The sequence below is a fragment of the Erythranthe guttata genome, chromosome 2 (assembly GCF_056151865.1).
Source record: "Erythranthe guttata isolate IM_541 chromosome 2, IM_541, whole genome shotgun sequence".
NCBI classification, from domain to species: domain Eukaryota; kingdom Viridiplantae; phylum Streptophyta; class Magnoliopsida; order Lamiales; family Phrymaceae; genus Erythranthe; species Erythranthe guttata.
This window is the reverse complement of record NC_142534.1, coordinates 6,901,435-6,922,980: the sequence shown is the minus strand read 5'-3', so window position 1 is coordinate 6,922,980 and position 21,546 is coordinate 6,901,435. Positions and strand designations below refer to the sequence as shown.

General features: G+C 30.8%; 2 protein-coding genes and 1 long non-coding RNA gene across 3 annotated transcripts; 1 reads left to right on the top strand and 2 right to left on the bottom strand.

The window, feature by feature from the left end:
* Positions 1 to 452: 452 nt before the first annotated feature.
* LOC105960735 (homeobox protein knotted-1-like 1) lies at positions 453 to 4,160 on the top strand. Its single transcript, XM_088826507.1, has 5 exons — positions 453 to 989; positions 1,203 to 1,316; positions 1,515 to 1,674; positions 2,285 to 2,547; positions 3,821 to 4,160. Exons 1-5 carry the CDS (start codon positions 663 to 665, stop codon positions 4,010 to 4,012), a joined length of 1,056 nt encoding a protein of 351 aa, XP_088682633.1. The 5' UTR covers positions 453 to 662; the 3' UTR covers positions 4,013 to 4,160.
* Positions 4,161 to 4,642: 482 nt separating this feature from the next.
* LOC148772223 (uncharacterized) lies at positions 4,643 to 5,741 on the bottom strand. The gene is made up of 2 exons (XR_016030065.1): positions 5,402 to 5,741; positions 4,643 to 5,114 (listed from the first exon to the last, which is right to left on the bottom strand). It is a non-coding gene; the product is annotated as an uncharacterized LOC148772223 (long non-coding RNA).
* Positions 5,742 to 13,980: 8,239 nt separating this feature from the next.
* On the bottom strand, positions 13,981 to 15,207 carry LOC148772222 (F-box protein At3g07870-like). Its single transcript, XM_088814941.1, has one exon. It carries the CDS (start codon positions 15,205 to 15,207, stop codon positions 13,981 to 13,983), a length of 1,227 nt encoding a protein of 408 aa, XP_088671067.1.
* Positions 15,208 to 21,546: the final 6,339 nt, after the last annotated feature.

Here is a 21,546-nt window from a genome sequence, read left to right as displayed (position 1 = left end):
TGTCTATAATTTGAGACGAAACAAAATACGTTGTAGCATTTATATATGATGTTTAAAAGTGTTGAAAAAACATATTTTGGAAGAAAATTTTGAAAAATCAAATGATATTTGTTTGTTTTTTAGTAAAGTTATTTTTAAATTGTAGCAGTCAAATTATAACTAGAAGGAGAGATAAACTTTTAAAAATTTTGTGAAAATTATTTTTCAAAAACTTAAACACAAATTCATTTTCCAACACAAATTCATTTTCCAAAAGAAAAAGTAAAAATGAAAGGGAAACAAAACCAAACATCGAGAAAACAATTGACTGTGTGTAATTCTTGAAATTTTTTAACCCACGCAGTTATTTTATCTAGGGCCTAAACATTAAATACAGTCATACAGATAACTTCGCATATAGTAGTAGACCCTCGTTTGGTAATAAATACCTTGTCCTAGAAATCACTGTTTTCATCGTGAAAAAACGAATACCTAAGAATCACTGTTTCTGGTCAAGATTTTGCTGTCCTCACACACACCTCAGAGGGTTTTGGTCATTCAAAAAATATAGACAAAGTACACACACGGGTGTGTGTGTGTGTTTGTTTTCATCAAGAAAACAATTGCTGCTTTCCTCCTGCTCACATATGCTTCTGCAAAAAGAAAAACTGTATTAAGCTGAGATGGATGAGCTATACAGGTTCCATTCCTCTATCAGCAGTAATTTTCTCGGAGATGGGAGCAACACCAGCACCAACAGTAATAATAATAATAGTAATAGTAATAATATCGCTGCTGGTTTTAGCGATCATTATTACATTAATCCTCATAGTAATAATAATAATAATCCGGAGATGATGGTTCTAACATCAGCAGATCAATCCCATCATGAAGTTGCGACGACGACGACGACGACGGGTTTGGCGGAGATGTCGGATTTAATCAAGGCCCAGATCGCTAATCACCCTCTTTATCCCGAATTACTCTCCGCCTACATCGACTGCAGAAAGGTCTAATTAAAAAAAAAAATTAAAAAAACCCTTTTGTTCATTATAATCAACTACTGCTAGCTCATTGTTTACTTTTTTTTTTTTGTTCTCATGATGATATATATATTTATGTATGTATGTAAGATTAGTGTGTGGGGTGTGGGTGTGTGTTAGTGTGTGAAAATTAAAGGGGGTGGGGGGAAGTTACTAAAATGGGTATGGTGTGGTGTGAAGGTGGGAGCAGCTGAAGAAATGGCTTCACTACTTGAAGAAATCAACACAGAAAACAACCACACAACTACTCATCATCAGATAATTGGAGCAGATCCTCAACTTGATGACTTCATGGTAAATAAATTAATTTAATAAAGTACGAAATGCATTTATTATATATATGCAGTAAATGTTTCAACAGTTGTTGAAATCAATATATTTTGTTTTATTATTATTAATTATTATTATCATTATTACTGTTGTACAAGTTGAAATAATAATTAATATATATGTTGTTTTTGTGACCAACGTATGTATGTGTGGTGTGTGAAGAGATCGTACTGTGAAGTTCTACAAAAATATAAGGAGGAACTGTCGAAGCCATTTGATGAGGCGACAAATTTCTTGAGCATAATTGAATCTCAGCTCACTCTTCTTTGTAATCAAACCCTACCTTCCTCCACCTATCCTTATCATTCTGCTGCTGCTTCTGGTAATTCAATTTTTTTTTTTTTTTTTTTTTTTTTTTTTGAAATTTTTCACTTTCTTATTTCACTGTGCACTTTCAAAAAGAAACAATAAATAAATAGAAATAATTCCAACAAACTGTTGGATCTATATATGTTTGTGTCTTAATTCACTAATAATTAATTTATTATATATGGGATTTTCATTACCCTTGTTTGATTATCTGTATTCTTACATGATTTACAGTTATTACAACTACTCTTGCAAATTAAGGGTTGACTTTTATATGACATGTCTTCTTCCTTAAGCTCAACAGCTAGCAACTTTCAGCACCTCTCTCTCTCTCTAATATGAACTATCACAAGAATGATGAAACACTTACCGAAATATTAGTTTTAGTGACATGACTATATATAATTAATAGTAGTGACAAAACAAAAATAAATGTCATGGATTGCTTATATATATTTACTGACAATATTTAATTGTTGAATTTCCAAGTATAAATAAATATATATATATATATATGTTTGAATTAGTTGATTAAAAATATTCTTATAAAAAAATAAATTGATGAAGAATATATTATATACAAGTAGATATATAATATATATATATATGTTGTTAATGATCAGATGAAGTTGGCGGTGTATCGGAGGAGAATATGATGAATTTGGAAGGGGCTGAATACAACGGTAATAATAGTAGTAATGAAGTTGATAATAATAATAATAATAATAAGGAGCTAAAAGAGATGCTAATGAGGAAATACAGCGGCTATCTAAGCACTTTGAAGAAGGAGTTTTTGAAGAAACGAAAGAAAGGTAAACTACCAAAGGATGCTCTAACCGCCCTGCTCGACTGGTGGAACACACATTACAGATGGCCCTATCCTACGGTACGTAAATTCTTTTTTTTTTGGAATTTTCATTATGATTGTAGGACAATTCTTAAACGGGAAATTAGATGCGACAATCTGGTTATTTACTTACACCAGGTGAGTGCTAACCGTACATCTTTAAATAATCACATCACACCCATGTGTACGTATATGCTTAGTTGAAGCTTATTTAAGCCAGTATAAATAACCAGGTGTATATATATTCATCTAACTCTCCATAAACAGACTCGTTTTCAACGAGCTTCTCACTCGATCTAAAAACTTTCTTTAATTAGGCTCTCATTGGTTCATATATATGGATTTTAGAAATGGGGGAAATGAAAATTCGAAAGTAAATCATTTTCTTTTCCAGGCAGACGTGTTTGTTGAGGTTTTGTCAGGTGAAGTGGTCCAAATTGTGTGTTTTCTAGGGTGAAGAGGAATTTTAATTGAAGAATACATATTAATTTATTTTTCTTGTTTTATCTTGTTTTAGTCACACAATGTTATTTTACCTTATCTATGAACCAAATAGGAAATCTAGTTTACTTAATTATTCCATCTTTTTACTTTTAACATTTTCATTGAGCAAAGCAAAAGCCTCAAAAGCTAAAATTTTAACATGTCTATTTATTTATGGTTTTTTAATACTCTTTCTGTTCTATAATATTTATTACATGAGAAATTTTATTGTTCGCTATTATTCGTCACTTTGAGTTTCTAATATTGCATTAATTACTCAATTTCCAATTTATACTCTTATTAACTCTTTCCAACACTCTTTTCGTAACTCATTTCTCTGTCTTATGAATTACAAGGCAATGTCATTTTAGTCTAAAAACATACGTTTACCTTAAATCTTTCTTTAATTTTTGTGCAAAGCTAAAAAACGACAGCTTAAAGATAACGGAGGGAGTATCTTATATCGTTTTCCAGTCTCCATTAGTATAATATATATATATATATATATATATATATATATATATATATATATATATATATATATATATATATATATATATATATATATATATATATATAACCAAAGATAGTGTATGAATATATATATTTAGAGTGAACCCTTTTGTATTGTTACTTTTATAGACACTTCCCTCTTTTTCTTTTTTTCTTTTTTTCTTTTTCCCGCATACTATGTGTCAAACCAAACAAGAAAATGCGGTGGAGGGGCTTGTGGGCAATTTGATATAATATGTGGGTTGTTGTGTAGTTAATTATTTAATGAATTAATAGGATTAGATTGCAATAAATAAATAATGTGTATGGTGTGCAGGAAGAGGAGAAAAACAGGTTGTCAGAAATGACAGGATTGGACCAGAAGCAGATAAACAATTGGTTCATTAACCAGAGGAAAAGGCACTGGAGACCATCTGAGGATATGAGATTTGCTCTTATGGAAGGCGTTAGCGACGGATCCACGCTTTTCGACGCTAATAATAATAATAATGGAGGTCTCGGCACCTGATCGATCAAAAACTTAATTAATCATTAATTGATTAATTACTTTTATGGTGCTATTTCAATATTATTACATATTATAGGTAGCTACTTGAATTCAGTGTATAATTCGCATGTGTTTTTTATGATCCAAATGGAGTGAAGAATTTTAACTACATGATAATCGCATTTACCCTCACTAATTATTAATTAGTATAATTATTTAATTTTAAAAAAATTATACCCATAATCTACACTCAAATCTTCTCTAACAATTATTCCCCTCATTACGTCAATTTAGTTTTCTTTTCCTTTTGTTTTTTATTTTGTTTAATGATTTTCTTTATTTAGTTTTAAAAGAAAATTTTGTAATTATTTTTTTTATTTTTTATTTTTTTTATTTTCCGTTATTTATTTATTATTATTTTTTTTCTTATTTATATTTTTCATGTTTTTTATTTTAATTTAAAAAAATGGTTTTATTTTTATTTTCGTTTTTTCATGGTTTTTCTTTTTTCTTAATTTCGATTTTTTTTTTATTTTTTATTTTTTATTTTCTTTCTCCTTTTTTTAAATAAAAACCACTCTATATAAACATGAAAACCACTCTTTATAAACAGCTATAAAAACATGAAAACCACTCTGTATAACAACTATATAACATGAAAATCACTATGTATAACAACTATGTAAACTTGAAAACCACTATGTATAACAACTATGTCAACATAAAAACCACTCTGTATATACAGTTATATAAAATCTGTACAAAAATTATTGAAAACCCCTATAATTTTTGTACATTTTTATAGTGGTTTATGTAAAATATTGCAAATCACTATTAAAAAACTATACATAATTATTGAAAACCACTATAAAACTTCTGTAAATAATTATTGAAAACCACTCCACCTTTCCAGTCATTAGTTTCTTCTCTGAGGCTAACGCAGACTTCAAACCTCGTATTGCTCAATCGATCCAACGCAACCCTTTGGGAAAACTTCGTAATCCCACGGACATGATTGTGATTGGCCAAGAGCTTCGTGCAGAAACAGTATTAATGATTTCACTCTCCCGACAAAGGGGCAGATCGAGAACCGGAGAATTTGAGACCGCGCGGCGTACTTGACCTGCAACGAAGTCCACTATACTATACAACAAGAGAACACTAACAAACATATAATATTTAATTCAAGAAATATAATTGAAAGTCCGATTCTAAAAAGTGCTACTGCTAAGAAGAGATTAATATTGACAACTATGATAAAGAATTAGAATTGGTGTCTCTTCAATTTAGAACAATCAATTACTGAAGGAGATATTAATATAATTAATTTTTATTTCTATTCATATTTTCTCCCTACTTCTCCAATTATTATAAACGCATAACAAAAAAAATATTCTGGAATCAGCTTACCTTTGCGGCGAAAAAAAAAGTCGACGATCCACATACCTCCTTCGGCGAATCACGCCACTAAATATTGAGAACGACGGAGGGACGCACAGATCCTCATACCCGAGGATGAGGAGGTCGGTGAGGGTGTGGTTTCCGATGAAAGGGGGTGGTCGTCCGGTGGGGGCTGCGAGGGTGTGGGTGTGGTCGTCTAGTGGGGGCTGCGAGGGTGTGGGTGTGGATGTGAGAGTGGGTTGTGGAGAGAAGAGAAAGAGAGAGACGGCTACGGGTTAGGAGAGTTTAATGAGATCGATAATTAATGAGAGAAGAGATGGAATGGCCGCTACTGTTGAAATAAGAGAGAGAAGAGAAATCTGTAGAAAAAAAAAGATTGAGAACGTGGAATATATAGGGTTAGGTGAAGGGTATAAAAGTGAATTAAATTATTTATGATTAATAAAAGATATTTTGAATTTATCTTAAAAAGGGAAAAGAATTGGACCTCTCTTAATTGGACAATGCATATGAGGGATGTTTGTGAAATAATCCCTATAATAAATATACTGTATTTTACCACAAAATATTAACAACTAACACTATTATTTCTAGGGGAAATTGGGAAATTGGCTATTCCCTTACTATAGACTTATATAGATGTAAATCCTAATTGGTAAATGAATATAGACAATAATTCTATAAAAATGACCCATTTTAGATTTCCGTGACAGTTTATAAATAAGTCCATCAGTGAGTAGTTATTCATAAAAGGGTCTAGACAAAAAACTCTTTTACAAAAAAGTCCACACATGGTCCAGAGGTTTGTAAAACACTAAAATAGCCAATCACATCTTAATATGCTCCAATTTCTTCATTTAATTTAATCTAACCTCAATTTGACCCCAAATTTCACAAATTATTCAATTCTGATCCAAAATACAATTTTATGGACAGTTTTGTCCGTCGCCGGCGGTCTCCTGCGTTGACTTTTTCGAATTTTTTTCTTTAACATCTTTTTAACCCCCCACGTTTAAACAACAATTAACTATATTACTGTTAAACACATTAAAATTAACTATAATACAGTTTAATACAATAATATTGCTATATTAATCTCTAGCATAGTAATATTAACACAACAAAAGTCGTTATTATTGTGTAATAGAGTAATATTAATATGTTGACCGTTCAACAAAGGTAAACATAATAAAAAGCCAAGATAATTAATATTACTGTGATTGATAGTAATATTACTGTAACAACAGTAATATTACCGTCAACCACAGTAATAGCATTGTGTTTACAGTAATATTATAATAGTAGACAGTAATATTATTACGTTACTTCGTCAATAACTCAAACAAAATAAAAAATCCAAAAAAAAATAATATATTGATGTGGTTGATAGTAATATTATTGTGTTTACAGTTATTTTACTTTTAACGACAGTAATATAATTACGTTGACTTGTCAACAAATCAAACAAAGTGAAAAAAAATAGCGAAAAAAATAATAATATTCTCGTTGACTCTAATTGTACTGTCAACAACAGTATAATTACATAAATGTACTGTCAATGACAGTACAATGACGTTAATGTACTGTCAAAGACAGTACAATTACGTTAATTTACTATCGGTGACAGTATAATTACTGTTAATGATAGCACAATTACGGTCAACGTTTAGCGGCGACGTGAGTAAAAAAACCGAAAAAGTCAAGCGGAAACCAGTGACGGAAAAAATAGACCAGAAAAAAAAATTAAAAAAAATATCGAAAAGTCAACGTTGGAAACCGGCGGCAAAAAAATAATTTCTGAAAAAAAAAGTTTTAAAAATAAAAAGTTAAAATTGGATTTTTGTGGTCAAAATTGATTAAATTGGGGATACAATTAAGAATTGTGTATAAATGATTGATGTTAATTGTGTCATATACATTAATTGATCATTTATTTATAATACATATTAAAATGATGTGCTTATTGGCGAAAAATATATAACCCCTAAACCTAGAAAAATAAAGATGATTGATCAGAGACTTATGCACAAAAACCCTTTTAGAGTGTTTTTTTTCTCTCTCCTTTTTATTATTTTATTTATTATTTATTTGTTTATTTTTATTTTTTATTTTTATTTTTATTATTATTTCTATTTATATATTTTTTTCATTTTTTTAATTTTACATCCGACTTCTGGTTTATCTTTTTCTTTATCGGTGGGGTTGTGAGCTTTGACTTCCGACTTTCAATCAATTAACATCCGTCAAATCAGCGTAATCAAGTTGACTAATCAGAACTCATCTAACCCACTGCCAGGGTAAACAACAATCAGCAAAAAAATTAAAGTCGCTAACTCAAGTCACTAAATCAGAAAAAAAAAGAAGAAAAAAAGAATAGAATAATAAAACTAAGTGGATTTTGTGCATAAGTCCCCAACCAAACATGTTTATTATTTTAAGTTTAGTGGTTATATCTATTTCACTAATAAGCCCATCCCTTTAATATTTATTATAAATAAAGGAAACATTCATGTATATGACAATATTACCCTCAACCCCTTATACCTAATTATTAATTGTAACCCCAATTGAATCAATTTTGTCCACAAAAATCCAATTTTGACCACAAAAATTCATTTTTTACTTTTTTTTGGAGCATACATTAATATGCTCCAATTTTATACTTAACTTAATTTAATCTCAATTTGACCCCAAATTTAACAAATTATTCAATTTTGACCCAATTGTTTTTTTAAAACAAAAAAAAAAATTGCCGCCTGATTCCGGCGTTGACTTTTCAATTTTTTTTTTCTTTCTTTCGGATTTTTTCGTCGGTTTCCGACGTTGACTTTTTTTTCTTCTTTTTTCTTTTCTTTTCTTCCGGATTTTTTCGCCGGTTTCCGGCGTTGATTTTTTTTAGTGTTATTTAAGTTTTTTTTTTGTTTTTTTTACGTCCGCTAAACGTTGACCGTAATTGTGCTGTCACTGACAGTAAATTAACATAAAATTATACTGTAATGATAGTTAATTAACGTAATTGTACTGCGATTGACAATACATTTATGCAATTGTGCTGCCGTTGACAATAAATTAATATAATATATTTTTTTGTTTTTGTTTTTTTTTTGTTTGATTTGTTGACAAGGCAACGTAATTATATTACTGTCGTTGAGAGTAAAATAACTGTAAACACAATAATATTACTGTCAACAACATCAATATTATTATTTTTTTGGGTTTTTTGTTTTGTTTGAGTTATTCACGGAGTAACGTAATAATATTACTATCTATTATTGTAATATTACTGTAAACACAATAATATTATTGTGGTTGACAGTAATATTACTGTTGTTATAGTAATATTGCTGTCAACCACATCAATATTATTATTTTGTTTGGATTTTTTGTTTGTTTGAGTTATTCACGGAGTAACGAAATAATATTACTGTCTATTATTGTAATATTACTGTGGTTGACGGAAATATTACTGTTGTTATAGTAATATTACTGTCACTCACAGTAATATTAATTCTTTTGTTTTTTTTATTATATTTACATTTGTTGAACGGTCAACATAGTAATATTACTCTATTGCACAATAATAATGAGTTTTGTTGTGTTAATATTACTGTGCTAGAGATTAATATAGCAATATTACTGTGTTAAACTGTAGTTTAGTTAATGTTACTGTGTTTAACAGTAATATAGTTAATATTATTGTCAATCACAACAATATTGCTGTTTAAACGAAAAAAAATTACAGAAAGAAAGAAAAGAAGGAAAAAAAATTCGAAAAAGTCAACGCCGGAAACCGGAAGGAAAAAAAATGAAAAGTCAACGCCGGAATCCGGCGGGAAAAAAAAAGTTTTTGAAATTTTTTTAAAAAAAAAAAAAAAGTGTTTTGGGTCAAAATTGAATAATTCGTGAAATTTGGGGGTCAAATTGAGGTTAAATTAAGTTAAGGATGAAATTGGACCATATTAAAGTATGAGAGGTTATTTTAGTCCTTTACAAAAATCTGGACCATGTGTGGACTTACTGGTAAATGAGTTTTTTGTTTGGATCTCCTTATGAATAAGTACCCATTGATGAGCTTATTTGCAATGACCCCTAAAACTTATTGGAACTACGACAACATAATGTTGTTGGCGCCGAAAAATAAAAAAATAAAAGGAAAAAAAAATTAAAATTACATAAGTAAATAAATAAGAAAAAAAAAACATAATAGGGGTCGGAAAAGGGTAAAAAGAAATATAAACTAATTATATGAGTTTTGCGTGAAATGAAAGTACGAGGATTTTAATAAGAAAATGATTGATATTTATATCAATTATGTAGGTTAGTGACGGGGTTACCGGTTAAGTCATCTAATGTTTGGCCCGATTTTACTTTCCATTCCAGAAGTTCTATCGTGGAACTGACCCGCGGTCATAAATAACCAAAAATTATTATTATGTCGAAAATAATAATTACAAGAATCCATTTGTAAAATCTCAAAATTGATCATATAGAACAACAACGAAGGAGAATAAAACTCTCATAAAAATTTATCAAAATTCGTGCATAATAATAGCCACATTGACAACATATTTATAAAGCCTAAGAAGACTATTTTCCACCGAAAAATGACTAAAATAAAGAAATGTATAATTAAGCTAACTATAACCAGACTCTGAAAATACTAAAATAAAATAATTAATATAAAAGTGTTCATAACCAAATTAAATAACTTAAACTTCAAGTTGACTTCTCGATCACCCTTCTAAACTCGCATATACATTTGGGTGTGTACGTGAAACAACTTCAAACTCGGTTTATACACAGTTCCACTCCAATTATCTCTCCACTCAAAATATGAAAGTTGTAAATATTTCAGTTGGATTTTTACAAAAGTTTGAATCACCTTAATTACGTCGGACGAGAGAGTTATGACCTGAACGCTAAAACTGCCAGAGACATACGGGATTTTTGGGATGTTGGAATTCGGCTTGTTGTACGAATTCTCCTCTTTCTTTCCTTTCAATTCCACACCGTGGACATCCCAAGCACCTGATTCAAGCCTTTCTTCTTTAAGGATAACTCGAATAAATTCTTTAAACTCGTATGCTTTCGCTTATTCCAAATCTTCATTTTGGAGCTTGTTAGAATCATATCACTTTTGATGCTAATGTTTGGCCCAATTTCATTATTCCAAGGTTGACAAGACACATGGGTTTTTTCATTTACCATCCATGATAATGTCTAATTCCTGAGAAAGTCCCCCCTTAAAAAAATATTTGGCAAAAAATAGCAAACATCTCGCGCTCGAGTTCCAAACACACATGTGAAGCTCTTTCACATCATTAGCGGGCAGCGACTTTTAATTCGAGCTGAGGCTGATATGTATTTTCACCATTTTGAATTAGGCTAAGAAGTTCGGGCATTGAGCAGATTGCCGCCATAGCACCCCCTCGTGACTGAGTGATTCTTAGCTTGCTCTCAAATGGATTTTCTCCACTGAGTGACAAATTCAAGATCGATGGATCAAAATGAGATGGTTTACTTGAAATTTTCCCAATTATCCGATTTTTTATATGGGGATAATTCGGTTGGGGTTGATGATACAAATGAGATGGTTTTTGGGAAGAGATTTACGAAAAAATTCTCGATTTTTGTTTACCGAGTTTTTCGAATTATAATGATCCATGGATAAATCGAGCGAAAATTAGGCGTACGTGGTGGAGATGCTAGAAGAAACCCATTTTTAGGTGTGAGGTTTTGGTTGATTTGGATGATTGGAAGAATGCTTTTTTGAAAATATGAGGGACTAATTTTTTTTTTCTAAACTTCATTTTGGGTATTACCAAAAAATGAATGATTGAAACAGTGATATGGAGAAACGTGAATACATAGGTTACGAATTTGAGTATTAGGGCAATTAGGGATAACAAAATAAGGGATGTGGTTCAGATTTATTTTTAAAATATGGGTTTACTTAAAAGTTAAAACTGCAAAAACCACAAGTAAAGAACTGTTACGAATAATGAAGAAACTAGTAGATCTAGAAATGAAGCAACGTAAAATAAAAATGAATATGTAGGTGATGAATTGAAGTACAAGGGCAAGTTAGAGATAAAAAAATTGGGCTTTGGTTCAAATTTGTTTTACAAACATGAGTTTATTAAAAAGTGCAAATGAGACACGTCTTATTAGGTCGGATTCAAGGGACCCCTAGCATATTAATCCAATAATTTATACAATGTATTTTAAGCATATATCTATGTTAAAAATAAATATAACTTTATGTATAAAACATTAGAGGGTGAAGTTCACTTTGCATCCCTGAATTATAGTGTGTGTCGCAAACACACCCCTCAATTAATCGTACCAATTACCCCCTCATGTATGTATTCCATTTGAATATGGTGACGTAACATTAACTATTTTGTTGTCTTTTTTTGAGACCTTTTTACCCCTATTGTGTAAGTGTTTCAAAGCTTATATGTGCCTTATTTTTCTCATTTTTTCATTTGAAATTAGTTCAGTTTTTGCTTATTTTTTTCTTCTTAACTTCACTATGATGTCCAACTCTAGTTGTTATCATGAACTCAATTTCATATAATAATTGTAATCAAATCATATTAGTACTGATACCTAACTTCTTTAATGTTGGGTACCCGTTGAACTCTAGAATAATTACAGACCAAATAATAATTATTCAATAACAAATAAATACCTATGGGAATGGGGCTTAGGGAATACAGATTTTTCTAATGAATTAAGAGAAGATATCAGAAATAAAAATTTACAGAATATTATAACTAAGAATAAATCTAACCAGACTGATTTGATAAACAAATCAGTGAAGATGGAGACTCGTTCCGGCTCAGTCCTCGAATTCCCGATAGTCCACGTCCAAGACCCACTTGGCTGCCTCCGAACATCCACCGGAATAAAGCCCTCGTTTACTTAGCCACGTTCTCCAGCACAAATTCCCTTTAACCCAACGAACCACCCAACTCACGAAGGAAAAACAGATCTGACCCAATAAAGGTTTGAGAGTAACCACACGAATTATCTGGACAGATATCAGCAAGTTTTTTCACGTACTTCCTCTCACAAAAAAGAAGCAGACTATATAGTCATGACTTACAAGAAATCCGGAGAAAAAAACCGGAGATTTGGTCTTGATTTTCGACGAGGAAATCGGAACAGAAAAGAGAGAAAGAGATAGCAGCGGCTAGGGTTAGGAAAAAAATCTGCTGGAGAAAAGAAAACAATTGCAGCCCCTTTTTATACCTTCTATCAACGGTCAAGATTAATCCACCAAATCAATGGCCTAGATTAAAGAGGCTCTCACATTGGACTGGGCTTTTAAGTGATGGGCTTACTCCATGGAGGATGGGCTGCAAGATGGTTTGAGAATTGGGCCCAGAGTATAAAACTCATTTGGGCCCATTTCCAACATTTAATTAAATTAAATATCTCAAAATAGGATATCAAAATATGGTAAAAACTCACTCAATGTAAGTCAAATCGCAAACATATTCAAATTTCATAACCAGACCTCCATAGTGGATTTTGATTTTCTAATTATAGAAAATGATCAGCCATTATAGCCTAAAAAATATATGTTCGAGTTAATAAAATATTAAAATAAGCTAAACAATTGCTTAAATAGTCATCTGTTTGCAAGATGAGTTAGTTATGTTGGAAGAAATGAAGGAGATAGTGACTTTGTATGTTGGTTGAAATATTTTCTAAGTACTAAAGTTTACATATATTTCCTAAAGACTAAAGTTGGGGGTAGGATTGCAATTGTACAAGAAACTATTACAAAACTAATGTCTTTACATTTTTGTAAGTTTGACCAAGAAATATAGAGAGTATTTGGTACGTTTTATAATTGAGGGGTGTGTATGCGACATAACCCATAATTCACGGGGCAAAGTGAACTTTGCCCAACACTAAATGACCTAATCAATAATATTTTTGGAGCAGTTAAATAATATTTTCCTAAAAAAAATGATTTTTTTTTTAAATTGTTCTGAAGAAAATGTAGAACTGTTGCATTATTTTTTTTTAAATTCTAAAATTTCCAAGAATTCCACAATTACTGGAATTGAAATAAACTTCCAATTTTCTTAGTTTTCGGAAACCAAATTCAGTTTTTTACTTCCATAAAAATTAGACGATACTCGGTAAACTACGAATATTTACCGCAAACATATACGCTATGACGAAGATAAGCTATCTTCGTAAGAGAATGTCAAGATTATTTTTTCTAAATCACTTCTTACAGACTTAGCAGCAACAGTCTTAAACAAATGAGTTTCTAATATTATTGTTCTAATGACAATCTAAATTATGATAAGCAGAAGAACGTCGAATTTCATGTTAAACAATATCATTTCCTAATACTTACAACTTAAGTCACCTTATAAGCACTATTGAATGTAAAGTAGATGCAAAGCAATTATCTCCGTGCAATGAAAAATAAGAATGAGTGGATACAAACAGACAAAACGGAAAATAAAATAGAAATTACGCATCAACATTTGCTTTCATAATTTCGTCCGCGAAAGTTTTGATCATTAATATTTGAATAAGGATACGAATACTTGTGTTTTTTAAGGGGATCTAGAAGAGAAGAATTTGTTTACATACTCTTTCGGGAAACTTTTGAGCGAAAGAAAGCTAGGCGTATGAGTCATCGCCTGCATGGGAATACCGGAACTTGTTATTCCGAACACATCATACGCATCGACTATCCTAGTAGTTTTAGTCTTGTTGGAGTAGTAGAACATTTTCAAGAACATGTTTAAGTCTAAGTCCTCCCACGTCATCAAAACGTGGCCATCTTCGAAAACTTTGACCGGATAAACAATCCCACAAGATTGACCATAACGACTAATAAGCTCGGGGCTTTTTCGAATAACAAATTCCTTAGTCCATGATTTCTCATCCCCATATTCCTTCATCAACCAGAACGCAATTTCATCTTCGTCGCCATTGTCGCATATGCATAAGTAATCCCCCAAAGCTACTAGCACCTGAAAACGTCTCCCCCGCGTCGAAAGAGGCGGATAAGAGAAGGTACTAAAAGTTTCTGTCTCGAGGTCAAAGCAAGAAATCAAACGAGAGAGCGCGGGATCTTCTACAAACCAGTGAAGTCTTCCGTTGATAAACGCCCCATTCGAAAGCTTGTTCTTTCCCAATTGCGGGCCGGGGTCGATTATTCTTCTCCATTTTCTCGTTCCGAGAGTGTAAACGTGACAAATAGACTTCCTAATACGAACAATCCTAACAACCTTATACTGGCTGGTCACTTTGCTCACCCCGAATCCATAATTGACCACTTCATTATAATACGCGTCGAGCAGCCGTTGCTCGAACGGAAACTCGATATACTCACGAGTTATTGGATTGCATACGTAATAATCAGTGGCGACGGAGCTTAAAGGGTGCAGAAAAAGCAAGCCGTTAACGGAACCTTTTACGTCGAATATGCTGATGAGCACTTCACTGCAGTCCAATTTGGTTAGCGGGTTGTAGCTTCGGTCGCGGTTTTCGAGATCGAGTTCTTCTTCAAATGCCATAACGTCGTAAGTCATGAATCCGTGACAGACGACGAGACCCTGCATGGATTTCGAAAGATGGCAATCGACGAACTCGCGAGTCTGGAGCAGATCTCGCCATGACTTACGAACACGTTTGCAGATTCCGATTGTTCGAATTGAAAGCCTTGATAGAATTTCGATTACAATCTCTGACGGCAGATTTTTTAAGAGTTCTACCTCTATTTTGGGGATTTTTTGCTTTGTGGCTTTCATGATATTTTGCTCTGTGGCTTTCATGTTTGATTCGAAGTATTAATATTTGGTGAAGGATAAACCCTATGTCGAGGGAATCATAATGGACGCCATGGATGAGTAAGAACGGCGGCGTTGTATTGGCATATTGAATTAGTTAGGGCTTCCAATTTCAAAATACTCTATATTTCATTGGTTGTTTGCATACCACCACCAAATATTATAAAATGTCATAAATACCTCTCAAATTTATAATTCAGCACCCTTCCTTATATTTACTTAATCCTCATGTGCTCTACGTTATTTCTATTTTATTTTATTTTATTAAATTTTTAATTTTATTTAATTTTTTTAATTGTTTTTAATTTTTTATTAATTTTTACAATGAAATATTTATTAAAGATATTTAAACTTCAATATATGATGACAAGCAAATTATGTAAATTTTTTTTGAAGGAAACGAAATTATATTAAGCCAAAATGACCGATTCTGGAAGAAGTCCAGGGCCTTCCATACAAGTAATCTTAATTTATTTCTCAAAAAACGTGAATTCCTGCTCTTTTTTACCTTCGAAAATGTTTTTCTTTGACGAAAGTATTATTCACTTAAGTTGGAGAGTGCGAGATTTCCAGTGAAAAATGTGGGATTTTTTTTTTATAAATATTTTAATTAGTTTAGTGGTAGATGCATGGTTTATAAAAAAATTGTAAAAAATATAGGTGAAAGAAGAAGAAAGGTGTAAATTGGAAATATATTTAATTTGGTGGTGAAATAAGATATTTTGAGGGTGAAAATAGCACATATTTTGCATATAGGACAAACGATAAATAAAGTCATAACACGGCAATTAAATACACAATTTTTTTTTTTTTTTTGCAAATAAACTCATCCCAAGTTTTTTGTCTAAAATATGCTCTATAATATACTTTTCATCAATTTTATCCATTACACTCTAACTTTATCAATATTGCACATTGACCACTGATTTGATCAAATATAATATTAACACCCATTTTCATAATTTTTATTTTTTTTAGATTCGGAAAAAAAAATTCCGGCCCGATTTTGGCGTTGACCTTTTTCTTTAAAACCTTATTTTTAGAATTCAAAAAAAAAAAATCAATGTCGGAATCTCGCCGTATTTGCCATTTTAACCTTATTTGCCATTTGACCGTATTTCAAATTCGTTTACGCGTACTGAGAAATAATAGCTCGTTAAATATGAATATTTGAAATTGATGAAGGGCAACATCGTGCACCATTTAAAAACATATCTAGTCTAGAAAATATTCATTAGGGCGAATGGCAAAAAGACCCATCACATGGGGCTTAAATGCATTTTGGTCCACAAAAAAAACAGTCTCTCAATTAAACTCATTCTAATGTCTTTAGTCTAAAATAACCTCCATAATATAATTCTTATCAATTCCATCCATTATGCTCTAACTTCCTTAATATTACACATTGACCCCGGATTTAAACAAATATATCACATTAACCCCCAATTTTTTTTTTTTCAGAAAATTTTTTTTTTCTGAAATTTTTTTTTCGACCAGATTCCGGCGTTGAATTTTTTTTTTTTTTAAACTTTTTTTTTCCCTGAAATTTTTTTCCGGCCGGTCAACGACGCCAGACTCCGGCGTTGACTTTTTTATTTATTATTTTTTTTGAATTTTTTTCTTCGAAAAAATATTTTAATTAATATTAGTCTTGGCTACTAAATTACTGTCTTAAACAGTAATATTACAGTATTATGAATATTATTTTCCCGAACAATAATATTATTAATATTATTGTCTAAGACAATTAAATTACTGTTGGAGACAGTAATTTAGCATCCAAGGCAGTAATATTAATTAAAATATTTTTTTTAAAGAAAAAAATTAAAAAAAGAAGAAGTCAATTAACAGTTAAATTACTGTCTCCGACAGTTAAATAACTGCTGGAGACAGTAATTTAGCAACGAATACAGTAATATTAATTAATTTTTTTTTAAGAATAAAAAACTCAATTAACAGTTAAATTATTGTCTCTGACAGTTAAATAACTGCTGGAGAGAGTAATTTAGCAACGAATACAGTAATATTAATTAAAATATTTTTGAAGAAAAAAAAAGTCAATTGACAATTAAATTACTGTCTCTGACAGTTAAATAACTGCCGGAGACAGTAATTTAGCAACCAAGACAATAGTATTAATTAAAATATTTTTTTAAGAAAAAATAAAATTATAAAAGAAAGAAAAAAAAGGTCAACGCCGGAGACCCGGTGGTCAACGGCAGTTGACCGCCTGGAAAAAAATTTCAGGGAAAAAAAAGTTTTTCAAAAAGAAAAAATAAGTCAACGCCGGAGACCGGCAGTCTCCGGTGGTGGCAGGTCAAAATTGGGGTCAAAATTGAAATTATGGTTAAAATTGATTAATTGATGAAATTGGGCTAAATTGGGGTGTAAATCATGAAATTTGAGTTGAATTGGGTTTCAATGAATTGAGGGTAATTTTGGTATATATAAAAGGATTTTCCTTATTTGCAAATAAGTTTAAATGAACTGGATTTATTTGAAACATAAAAAAATTGGATGTCTTTCTTTTAATTAAGTGTCCTTGTCATGAGCCTTTTTTGTGATCAACCCATTTATTTAAAGGAGGATATGGGTAATTGTTTTTTGGCCTTTAAGGTATGCATTCGTTGTGGGAAAATGTATTTGATGCTACATCCACGCTCAAAAAACATTAGCTTCACCTCATTTGATAAAATTTTCACACGAAACTACCCGTATGGTGATATAACGCTTGTGATACGATATATTATTTAATTATTAGTTTAGTTAATAGTTTATTATTAATTAATTAGATTAGTATATTTATAATATATATAAGGTCGTGTGTTTAGGGTTAGGATATATATTAAGCATTTAATTAGTACTAGTAACCGAACCCGTGCGTTGCACGGGGTTACATATTTCAATGAAATGACACAACAACAACACAATTATTAAATCAGAATAATAAACCACAAATTGTCACAAATAGAATGCACATTTGCTACTTTACACTTAAACGTTTTCATATAAAAAAACACTTAAAAATCGCACTTTACCGCTCAGAAAATGCGTGCACTTCACCAGTACCCAAGACATTATTACAGATTAACAATTCCTAATAGCATCATATATGAGTTTAAATAACACCAAAAAAATTATTGAAAGAAAAAATACGAAACAAATATATGGAAAACAATAACCTTTGATGTTGTGTGACAATTCGAACTTTATGGAAATGCATTCATTTTAATGAATATTGCATCTTCACACTCTGCAAAACAATAAGAACACATTATGCATAGTTGAATATAAGGCTTACATAAGAACTAATGTGAAAAACTGTAAATAAAAAATTACCTTAAATTTTGAAATACTTCTTTATAAATAACATTTGTCGTATTTTTTGAAGTATTTCCTTCTTTGTCAACTATAAGTATCTTCAAACATTTTTGACTGGTAACCCTCAAATAAACGTGCAGTTGTCCGTGAGAGAAAACATGCTTTTCAAGATGTAGACCCATATTTAGAGAGATTGACATTGGCTTTTATTTATTTTCCTTTATATTTTTGTTGAAAATAGTTTTTATATATACTTGGTGAAAAAGAAAGGACACATAGAATACATGTCCCTATAGTTAAGAGCATTCTTCAAGTTTGGGTTTATGAGCAAATTTGATCCGTGATAGTGAGAAAAAATATTCGTTTTACCTGTGATATAATTTAATATGTATTATATTGACATGTTTATTACGAAAATAAGTAAGACGTAAAGACGAAACCTACTTGGACCAAATAACGATATCGACGTAAAGACGAAACCTACTTGGACCAAATAACGATATTTACCTTTAAAACTCTTTATTTCGCAAAGTTGCAATATAATGATAACCGGACTTTGTGGGTCGTGATTGACGAAGAACCCATCCAATTTATCAGCATACGAGTTCCACAAAGCACAATTAATTATGTTCCACTACCCACGTAAAAACAAAGAAAAAAAACATTCAATATATAATTAAAAGACAAATGTTGAAGTTGGTTAGAAAATTTGCTTTTAGATAAGGGGCAATATGCCAAACACCCTTCATTGGGATTTTAATTCTTGATAAATCCATTATTTATAAATGATATTTGAGATAAATCCAATGAGCCTTAAAAACCATATATGCCCCCACTAATTATTAATTAGTATAACTATTTAATTTAAAACAAAATTACACTTATAATCTACACTCAAATCTTCTCCTAAAATTATTCCTCTTATTACGTTAATTATTTTTTTTTTCCTTTTCTTTTTTATTTTGTTTAATGGTTTTCTTTATTTCTATTTAAAATAAAATTTTGTAATTATATTATTATTATTTTTTTTCGGTTGTTTATTTTAAATTATTTTTTTTTTCTTATCTATATTTTTCATGTTTTTTATTTTAATTTTTAAGAATGGTTTTATTTTTATTTTCGTTTTTTCATGGTTTTTCTTTTTTTCTTAATTTCGATTTTTTTTTTTAAAAATGGTTTATTTATTTATTTTTTATTTCCAGTTTTTTTAAATAAAAACCACTCTATATAAAAATAAAAACCACTCTGCATAAACAACTATATAACCAAGAAAACCACTATATATATAACAATTATATAACATGAAAACCACTATGTATATAATTATATAACATGAAAACCACTATGTATAACAATTATGTAAAATTGAAAACCACTCTGTATAACAACTATGTCAACATAAAAACCACTATGTATATACAGTTATATAAAAATTTGTACAAAAATTATTGAAAACCACTAGAATTATTTATACATATTTTTATAGTGGTTTATGTAAAAATATTGAAAACCACTATAAAAATCCGCGAGGGTGTGGATGTGGTCGTCCGATGGGGCTGCGAGAGTGTGGATGTGGATGTGGGAGTGGGTTGTGGAGAAAAGAGGGAGAGAGGAGAAAATAGAGAGACGCTACGGGTTAAGAGTCGACTCAGCCAAACTACGGTTTTTTCGACTGTCAACACTACCCCTCTCTCTTCATTGGTTGTTTTTTTACTCTCCCATGGGAAGTTCACATTTTCGTCTCCGAACAGGGATTTCTCCAAAAACCCGCCTCGTGTATTCGGGAATATTCATTCCTCAACATGGAATATGTCCTCAATCGACCCCTTTTCGATCACTCCCTTTGTACCCCTCACTCTCGTCATCGATATCGTCTTTATAGCCGAACTTCTTCAATTTTTCGACGATTTTTATATTGGAAGAAAACATACATATGGTTTTTACCAGAATCTATAAAATAAAAACAGTGAATCACAACATTTCTTCCAATACAAAATCTAATTTTAAGAGCAAAAACATACCATCTCCCGAGTTCAAACCAATAAGCAGATCATGCCCATCTTTTGCGTCAGGATCATATGCGTGGCAAACAGGATTTGAATTACTTAAATGTATAGACTTTATAGGATCCTACGCAAGCACAACAAATCTCAAAAATCAATTTAATTGGGAATCTGAAAATTCAGAAGTAAAGTGCAGATAACCACCTAAGAGAGAGACTAAGAGAGAGAGAACACCGAGGAGTAGGATGGGTAACTAATTCCCTAATTATTAGGACCCCTTAATGGAAAATATATTGTATAAATATTTTAATATCAAAATTAAAGATACGTTATTTCTTAATTAGGGGTATAATGGTGATGATTAGATTTTTTAATTAATAAAAATTATTTTGGATTTATCTTAAAAATTCAAAATAAAATTGGACTCATTGTAATGACACTTGTGTAATGAGGGGCTTTTGTCAAATTATCCCTTTAGATAAAATTGTTGCAATTATAATGAATTAAAAACCACAATCACTCTTACTCCAAGTTTTGAAGAAGTACATCAAGTAATTTATGGGTTCTTCCATTGTTGGCTAACTCCTTTGTTGTGTTTGTCTCGACCATATGCCCAATCAAATCTAAGAAACAATCAATTAATTGATTTTACTGTAACCGAGTGAAAATAAATAAGAGACTCAAAATTACAATTTTACCTATTAACCAATCATCTTTGTTGATGTTATGAATTTGTTTAAACTCCATCAAGTCAAAGCTATGTTAGGAATTTCTTCTGCACCGAATGATGGGTTGACCCAATGCTTGTAATTTTGTATAGAACTGCACTGATTCAAGTGTTCCCACTGTGTGAACTAACGAAGAAAATTTCATAACATGTATGTTTTTCCTTCCTTCAGTATAGCTCTGAACGTATTCATATGTTGCTTTTTGATGTTGGCATGTACCTTGCCGCCTTGCCATTAGTATATATAATGTATATATAAATTATGTACACTAT